This window comes from Zalophus californianus, chromosome 16 (assembly GCF_009762305.2).
Source record: "Zalophus californianus isolate mZalCal1 chromosome 16, mZalCal1.pri.v2, whole genome shotgun sequence".
Classification (NCBI taxonomy): domain Eukaryota; kingdom Metazoa; phylum Chordata; class Mammalia; order Carnivora; family Otariidae; genus Zalophus; species Zalophus californianus.
In genome coordinates, this window is record NC_045610.1 from 40,866,817 (window position 1) to 40,875,916 (window position 9,100).

General features: G+C 60.0%; 1 protein-coding gene across 3 annotated transcripts; it reads right to left on the reverse strand.

The window, feature by feature from the left end:
• Nucleotides 1–1,761: 1,761 nt before the first annotated feature.
• LOC113939675 (keratin, type I cytoskeletal 42) lies at nucleotides 1,762–8,741 on the reverse strand. 3 transcript variants are annotated; one of them, XM_027626143.1, is made up of 8 exons: nucleotides 8,253–8,741; nucleotides 5,953–6,035; nucleotides 5,672–5,828; nucleotides 4,350–4,511; nucleotides 3,627–3,752; nucleotides 3,145–3,365; nucleotides 2,010–2,059; nucleotides 1,762–1,888 (listed from the first exon to the last, which is right to left on the reverse strand). In XM_027626143.1, exons 1-8 carry the CDS (start codon nucleotides 8,739–8,741, stop codon nucleotides 1,791–1,793), a joined length of 1,386 nt encoding a protein of 461 aa, XP_027481944.1. In that variant the 3' UTR covers nucleotides 1,762–1,790. The 3 variants fall into 3 exon arrangements, with proteins under 3 accessions (XP_027481944.1, XP_027481945.1, XP_027481946.1); XM_027626144.1 differs by having other exon boundaries at nucleotides 1,791–1,882; XM_027626145.1 differs by lacking the exon at nucleotides 2,010–2,059 and having other exon boundaries at nucleotides 1,791–1,920.
• Between the last annotated feature and the right edge of the window lie 359 nt (nucleotides 8,742–9,100).

The window sequence follows — 9,100 nt, forward strand, 5'->3', positions numbered from 1 at the left end:
CCATCACCAGGCCCTCCCAGGCAGCTGCCACCCCAGCCCGGCCCACCTGGCCCCTGTGTCTGGTGGGGAAACCGGTTGGGGCGCCAGGCAGCCCCCAGCCTGAGGCCGCCCTCCTCCACCACACACCACACCACACGCAGTCCTGGCCCTGGGCCGGCGGCCGGGGAGGCAGCGAGGACCGAGACCCTGTCCCGCCTTGGAAACTGGACCTAAACCCACGGGGCTCACCACACAATACAGTGCCTCTCGAGTTACCACCCCATTTTACAGAGAAGGAAACTGGGGCTTGGAGAGGAATAGGGCCCCACTGCCCCCACCTAACCTCAGAACGGGGCTGGCGGGGCTCCTGCCTCCTTCATCCCCCACTCTGTCCCAGCACCCGGCACTGCCCCGGGGCCCGGCACACTGACCCCACCCTCTGCGGAGCCCTGACACCAGCGAAACACGCCAGGAGTTAGGATTCCATCGGCCACACTGCCCCTATCCCCAGAAACCCCGGTGACCCAGCCTCCTCTAACATTTCCCCACCGCCCTGCTGTAGGGGAGTGTCCTGGGCCAGGGCGGGCAAAGAAGAGTGTGGCTGTAGATGGGGACCCGGCAGGCTGGGAGGAGAGCAACCTGGTAAAAGGGGACTGGAAAAACGGTGAGGGCCATGTCACCTGCCACCCTCCCTACCCCTCCTGTGCCCGAAGAGGCCTCAGGGTGGGGTGAGGGGCATATACTCAAGTCCCGGCCAGCTGGAAATGGAAAGGACACGGACTAAGGGTCTTCCTGAGAATCCCCAGCCGGTCTCCTCCCCTGGAGCCTCCCCCAGAGGCCCACCCAGGCCCCTGATGGGGCCCCTCAAGATGGGCCCTGCACCACCCACAGCCCCGCCCTGCCCTGTCCACCACTCCCAGCCTGGCCCTGGATCCCAGGGTCCCCGCAGGCCTGCTGGGTGGAATGTGGTCATGTCTCAGACTGCTGATGGCTTCCATGTCCCAGACAGGCCCAGACAGCCCCTGCCAGCCGCTGAGAGAGGTCCCCCCACAGCCCAGCCGCTACCAAGCCACCAAAGCAAACAGGACGCCCCCCACGCTCACACACAGAGCGGCCACCCCGCCCCACACACACCCCAAGCGGGGCCGAGCTGGTTTCCAGGGCTGGCTCTACCACTGCCACCCCCTCTCGTCCATCAGCACCTTGGACCACACCTTGGGAAAACCCCCTGCCCAGCCCCCCTCCCTCTGATCTTGAACACAGACCTGCCCCAGGCTGAGGCAGGGAGTTCCCTGTAACAGGCGGGGCTCCGCAGAAAGTCCGTGGGGCCCTCCTAGGGACCAGCCCATGGGGACCCACAGGAACCCACGGGCTGATTCTGAAGAAACTTTACCAGCTTGATGGGCTGTCCCACCCCTTTGCCCTCACTCTGCTGCCTTCTCTCTGGCCCTCCCAGGAGCCCCAGGCCTGGAGGAGGTGGGCAGAACAGATTGGCCCGTGACAAGGGGCGTCCAACCACTCCACAAACCATCTTCCTCCCCCAGTCCCTCAGCACACACTGCCCTACGCCAATGGCCAGACCAGATCACACGAGGCATTGAACTTCAGGCAAAGCTTTAATAGCAGTCACTGGGGCAATTCCAGGAGGCCCCCTCGGGGAGGGGCTGCAGAAAGCAGATACAGAAAAGCAACTGCATTTGGGTGGTGGCCCAGATGGGCACTCGGGGTGCGGCAGTAGCATGCTGGGAGCCCGAGGCGATGGGGCTACCCCATGACCCTCGAGGCTGGGCCGTCACAGGTGGAAAGGGGCCTCAGTGGGTGGAGCGGTGGACCTGCTCTCGGGAGGAGACCACCTTGCCGTCCTGGACTTCTTCCATTATGGTGCGCACCTGGCGGGTGGTCACTGTGGCTGTGGGCCATAGAGGAGGGAACACAGGGAACCTCAGGTCAGAGCCCCTCCCCCAGTCTCCTGCACAGAAGGGTCCTCGGCATCTCCCACTCCCTCCAGGCCAGATGGGGCAGGCTCTTACCTTCCCGGGTGGGCTGTGAGATCAGGGAAGAGGAGTACTGGGTGGCCAGGCTGCAGGGAGGGAGAGGGGGGGGCCTGTCAGGGCAGGGGTGCCGGCACAGAGCCCGGTCCCCTGAAGGAAGAGCAGCTGGGGAGGTGTGGAGCAAGGGGAGAGAGGTCCCGGCAAACCAGAGAGAAATCACAGCTGAGAATACACAGAAAAGATTAGCAGCCACACGGGTCAAAGGGCACAGGCCTAGTTGGCAGGACAAAAGAAAGGGGACACCCCAAAAGAGGACCCAGGGACATTTTGTGACTAACCACAGATTTACAAGGAGAAGCTGAGCAAGAGGTTTTTCCATATCCCAAAGGGCCCAACAAATAGACTCTATTAAAGCTTGAGAGACTGTGGTTAGACTATAGGTGGACCGCACTATCATCGGGAAGGAAAAAGCTGGAATGCGTGACTTAGCGTGGAGGCTCCAGGACATTCTCAGCCACTTGAGAGTAGGGCCCTGATCTACCCTCCCAGCTCCAAACCAGATCACCACCCACCCTGCTCTTTCTCCCATGCCAGGTAATGGCGTCACCAACCACACAGTCATCAGAACCAGAAACCCAGGGTCATCGTTCTCCACTCCTGCACGTGGTCACTCACCACGTATTGCATCCTGCCAGCGAGCCATGCTCACCCCCACATTCAGGCAACTAGCCCTGCTGTTTTTAACTACAACACATCCTCTTCACACACCACCTTCCTCTCCCCACCCTCCACCGCCGCCTTGCAGTAGGGCTGCTCTGGCCAGACTCCCCACTCCAAGCCTCCTGGCAGGTCTCCCTGACCCCATCAGCTCCCCTCTGTCGCATTTCTCCCTATGCAGCCAGAGTGAATGTTCTAAGACATCTTGATGATAGTACCACTCCTCTGTGCAAAATCCCTCCATGGCTCCCCACTTCCCACACGATCTAGTCCAGATGCTTTCATTTGGTCTTCAACGCTCCTCAACAGTGGGACCCCAGCCAGCGTTCTCGGTTTCACCTCCTGCAAACCTCTGCGCCTCCTGGCCTTTGCCAGGGCTGTCCCCTCAGTACAAACATCCCTGCCTGGATGCGGCGGCCCCGGCCGAAGCAAGCGCGTGCCCCAGGGCCCCGCTCACTGGGCGTCCTCGCCCTCCAGCAGGCGGCGGTAGGTGGCGATCTCCTGCTCCAGCCGCGTCTTCACGTCCAGCAGCACCTGGTACTCCTGGTTCTGGCGCTCCATGTCACAGCGCAGCTCACACAGCTGCTGCTCGATGCTGCCGATGAGCCCCTGCAACTGGGCCAGCTGGGCCCCGTAGCGGGCCTCTGTCTCCGCCAGGCTGCCCTCCAGCGAGGCTTTCTGTGGGCCAAAGTAGAGGTGGCCGGGTGAAACCGAGTGTGACCCTTCTCCAGGGCGAGGGCCCAGAAGGGGGACCCCCTGTGTGGGGTTGCGGGTGCAGCCAGCGCCCTGGGGCAGTAACGAGGGCAGAGAGGGGCCCATGTCGCTGAGTGTGAAGGGACAGGCTGGGTGGGGAATTCAGGTTCTCCGAGTGGAAGTCTGCAAGGCTGGGCCCACCCTTGGGTGATGTGTACAAGCCAGGGAGGGGGTCGGGGGTCCTACCATGCTGAGCTGGGACTGCAGCTCAATCTCCAGATTCTGCACGGAGCGGCGGAGCTCCGTGATCTCCGTCCGGCTACTCTGCAGGGCCTCGGTGTCGGTGGCCACCTCCCGGGTCAGCTCCTCCGTCTGAAAGGCAGGGCGGGCGACAGGGGCTGGAGAAGGCTTGCAGAGGTGAGGCAGACGACAGGGTCCACCCCTGAGCCCTGACCTCCCAGACCCACTCACCGCCCCCCCCAACCTCTCCCAGGCCCCTGTGGGGCCGCAGACACACCTGCACACAGACACCCTCTGTGCCCACCTGGCACTTAGCAGATGCATCTCGCTTTGCATTCGATACTCCCACTGAGCACTGCTCAAAGACAGGAACTAGGTTTTATTCTTTGTGCCTATTACTGTCCTGGGCACTGTAGCTGCTCAGTGTGTGTCTACTACGGGCATGAGTTATTCATCCAAACGCACACACACCTACAAATGTGCTGGGAGAAGTCCTAGACAGGGATGACGAGATCTGGATCCGTTCCCCAAGCCACGGTGTGGCTTGTGTGAGCTTGAGGCCTCTCTGAGCCTCCCATTCTGCATCTAGACGTGAGCAGTGGGTCCAACTGGTTTCCAAAGGTCCTTCCAGCTGGGACAGCCTGTGGATCTACAAGTTTTCCAGCCCGTACCCGACACCCAGCACACGTATGCACACGTGTGCACACTTGCTTACGCATGCCCACCCACCTTGCTGAAGAACCAGTCCTCGGCGTCCTTGCGGTGCTTCTCGGCCATCTTCTCGTACTGGTCACGCATCTCGTTCAGGATGCGGCTCAGGTCCACACCAGGGGCGGCATCCATCTCCACACTGACGTCCCCACCGTTCTGACCCCGCAGGGCGTTCATTTCCTGGGCAAGAGGAGAGCAGGAGCTCAACCAGGGCCATCCCAGAGAGAGACCCCGGGGCCTACTATCTCTGCCTCAGGGAGACAGGTACAGATGACAGACAGACAGAGAGACAGAGACAACCCAATGGTTCCTCCCCTTGAAGACGGAGGCAGATGTGACTTGTCTCAAACACGCAGGGCTATGAATATGGACCATCTTCCCCGACACGCACTCGGGGATGGACTTTGCCCAGTTCCAATGTGTGCTGGGCAAGGAGAGATGCTAACTCCCCAGCATGTCAGGGGATAAGCCAGGACAGTCTCACTCACCACCCTGACTGCCTGCCTTACCCCCACCACCAACCACACAGGACGGGCACAGAGAAAGCAGCCCCATGTTGGTATCGGCGTGGAGCCAGACCTCATTAGGAAATGTTACTCTGCTGGGGGGATGCAATCCCTATGACCCGCCTCAAAGCCAAGTGGAAACACTTTCTGGGCTTCTGCTGCTCTAAGATTAGGCTCCCCTAGCGCAGGCCAGCCCAGAGGTCAGCTGAGAAGGAAGCAGTGGGTTCATCAGTCCTCCTACAGGGTCTGGGATCCCCATCCTTGGGTTGAGCCTTAAGGCCCCTAGGACCGCAAGATTCTCTGAAAAAGGGAGCTGGGAGAGGTGGTAAAGTGGTGGCCTCAGACCTGGGCGTGGTTACGAGTCAGATAGACCTGTGTGGCTCTGGATAAATCCTTTAACCTCTCTGAGCTTGTTTCTTTACCAGTAGAGGGAGGAAAGAGCACCCTGCCCCCAGCACCACTGTCAGTATCAGCTGAAATAATTGCCATGAATCACTTGTAATGTGCTGAGCAGATTTTGGTTGTTGTTATGACTATCACTATTACAATTAATTAAAGTAATTAGCATACATGTTCTTAGGCTGATTTGCTCATTAGATAATTAACTGCCACCACTCAACAGACTGTGCCTTGAGGGACAAGGGCAGTATCTTTGCAGGGAGAGGGCCCTCCAGGCTTCATGCAGGGCCCTCCGAGGGTCTCCCAGGGTCAGGGCCAGGAACCCACCAGAGATGGGCGCTGGACTGAGGGTGTGGCCCTTGCCCAGGAGGATTTGGGGGCCCTGGCCTTGCTCCTTGTAGGAGTTTGTCCTGCATTCCCCAGGGCCCGCCTCACCTCCTCGTGGTTCTTCTTCAGGTAGGCCAGTTCCTCCTTCAGGGTCTCGATCTGCATCTCCAGGTCAGCTCTGGCCAGGGTCAGCTCGTCCAGCACCCGGCGCAGGCCGTTGGTGTCGGCCTCCACACTCATGCGCAGGGTCATCTCCGTCTCATACCTGAGAAGGGTGGAGGCATGAGCCAAGGAGCGCCCCAGGACAGCCCCTTGGACACAGAGAGCTCTGGTGCCTGCGCCCAACCCACCACCGGCCCCCGGGGGGCAGCCCCGAAGCCCAGACTCACTTGGTGCGGAAGTCATCAGCTGCCAGGCGGGCGTTATCGATCTGCAGCACCAAGCTGGCGTTGTCGATGGTGGCCGCCAGGATCTGGGGAGGCATAGTGGGCTAGGTGAACAAGCACCATGGGAAGGCCCTGCAACACCCTCCTTGCAGCCCTTTGGAGAGTGGGCCAAATAGAGGAGATCTCCCCCTCTGTGCACCCTGCCGGGGGGGCTCCCAAAATGGTGGGAGCACAACACCCAGGCACAGGTAGCCATGAGGCCAGGAGAGAGATCCATACATATTCACCCCTCTCCTGCCCAAGCTGCATGGACTCACTGTCTCTTCCCCAACTAAACTGACCTCTAGGCTCAATTGCCACCTCCTCCAGGAAGCCCTCCTTGACTCCCCATCTGGGTCCCTCCTTCCAGTCACACCTCCTCCCTGCCCATCTCTTTCACTGCACTTCTCCCAACTGTGATATTTCCATGATTTCTTTGGTTATTTCCTCCAATGGACTCTGCACTCCAGGGGGACAAGTCCTCATCCGTGACCATTCTCTTCGGAATCCCTAGCCCTGGGCAAAGTACCTGGCCCACAGGAAACATTAGTTTAATTAAGCAACCAATTAATTAATTAGTAAGATTACGACCAGCCCCACCTGAAACCTGGAGCAAAGTTTTCTTTCACCACAGGGTCATCTGAGAGGTTTAAACGAGAACAGGGAAGGGGCTCTGGAGGGAGCAGAGGGCCGGTTGTTATGACTACTGCTGTCATTGTGTGAGAAATGCCAAGAGGCTCCACTCAAGAGACGTTGGATGGGAGGGGGAGAGGGAGGCCCCTAAACACTGCCCAGAGGGAGGAGAGAGATCTCGGTGGAGGTGGCAGATGCACTAGGAAGAATCAGGACGCTTTTAAGGCTGCGGGCTGACGTGCAGAGAGAAGTAAGAGGAGGCAGCCCCAGCAGGCAAAAGTCGCCCCAATAGCCTCATTCTGGGCGTCTGAGCCCCCTTGACCTGGGTCAGGCCCTGTTTCCAGAGCGAGCCCAAGGGCCAGTTTGTTACCCATCCCTGGCCTCAGTGGCCTACAGACCCGCCTCCCACCCACTTCCCTGCTCAGGAGGCTGATTGGGCCTAGCAGGGGCCCTTGTGAAAACCCCCGACGGGTGCAGTGACTCAGAGGGGTGGAGGCCTGATGCTCCGTGCACTGGGGGTTGGTGGTGAGCAGCTGGTTGACCCCAAAGCTCGGAATGCTGACTCACCAGGACTCCCCTGGGTTCCCCACTGCTCGGGCCAAGCCCGGTATCTGATCTGGCACTCCCAGGAGCTCTGATTCCAGGGGGCAATTGCAGGAATTCCCTTCCTGGCTGAGGTCCCGGGCAGGAGAAGGCAAAGCCCCTCACAGGGCAGCACCCGACCTGGTTCCTCCACCAGGGAAGAGCAGGCCCCAACCTGGCCTCCCTTAAACATCCCCACATTTCTTCGTACTCTCGCCTGCCTCTAGGGGCTATGGCACCACAGGACCCTCTAGGGGCAAGGCTTGTGCAGAAGACCCAGATGCCACGTTCACAGAATGCCAAGGCCCTGCGCTTAGAGGTCATGAGCATGTGGGTTCATGTTGTGTTCTTCGGACTAACTGAGAGAAATGCCTTCCCCTGGAAGCTTCCAGTCTGAGTAGGAAGACATAGCTCCTTCCCTCAGGGACCCCCAGAGTGACCATTATGGAGAGAGTGAAGAGGACCTACAACGAAACCACCGGCGAGAATATGCCAGAATCCGTGAAATCAGCGCAGTGAACAGAGCATAGATTGAACCACAAAGTGTTGAAGGGACCCCAAGATCTGGGGATAAAAGGCAAGTGCCACCCATTCAGGAGGGCTGCCTGGAGGAGGTGAGACAGGCAGAGAGCCAGAATGGAATAGCAAGAAGGAGATCTCAGCCCTCTCAGCCACGCCAAACTCACCCACCTCTGTGCCTTAGCCCACACTGTTCTCTGTACCGGGATTGCCCTCTGCTGCCTTCAAGGTTCTGAAGCCTCCCCAGCCACTCCTCCATCACTCACCCCAGATACACCCCCCACACACAAAGGGAGAACTCCAGTCTCCCTGCATATAGGATGCCCTCCAGTCCTGGGACCTGGGACTGGCACAAGACTGGGTTCCCCAGCGAGTGAGAGAAGAGTGACTGAATGAATGAACAAATGAATGAGGGAGACCCAGGGCAGAGAAGAAATGTTCCAAAAGGTTCAAAGTTGGGAGGGATCCCAACTCTAAAGCAGATAGTAAGGACAGAGGGCAGAGGGCAGGGAGCTGCCTGACCCACACACCTTGTCCCGCAGCTCCTCGATGGTCTTGAAGAAGTGGCTGTAGTCGCGGGCGGGCCCGGGCCCCTGCTTCTGGTACCAGCCGCGGATCCTCACCTCCAGGTCAGCGTTGGCCTCCTCCAGGGCGCGCACCTTGTCCAGGTAGGAGGCCAGGCGGTCGTTGAGGTTCTGCATGGTCTCCTTCTCACTGCCCCCCAGCAGGGCGTCCGAGGCGCCAAAGCCAGAGCCGAAGCCCGCGCCGAAACTGGAGCCGAAGCCCCCACCCAGGCTGCGGGTGTAGCCCCCGCCATAGTCGCCCCCCAAGCCTGCCGAGAAGCGGGATGAGGTGACCGACACGTTGCCACAGCTGCCACCTCCCAGGAGACTGGGGGCCTGGCAGGCGCCCCCAACACGAACGGAGGACATCTGAGAGAAGCCCCCACCGGGCACACACAGGCCCTTGACGGAGCCGGAGGTGGAGAACTGGCGGATGCTGGTGGTGGTGGCAACCATGGTGTCCACAGGTCAGGAGCAGGGTCTGGTCTGGACAGAGACCCCAGGCAGCCCTTTATAGCCAGGCTAAAGGGGGGCTGGGTCCCCAGCCCTTGAAGTCAGAACCAAAACCCCAGCCATGTAATTTGCTTCTGTACCAGCCACCCAGGGCCTAGGGCTCAGGCTGGACATGCCGAGTGCATCCCCGGGGACCCCCTCCCCTGCCTGTTCCTGGCCTGGGCAGGTGGCCTCTTAGCAGCCCATTGTCTTCAGAAACAAAGGTGGTGTTGGAGCCACAGCCCCAGGGTAGGGTGAACCTCCGTCCTCAGCCTCAATTAGGCAGCTGAGCTCATTCTTGGGGGCAGTCCGGAGAACCCAGC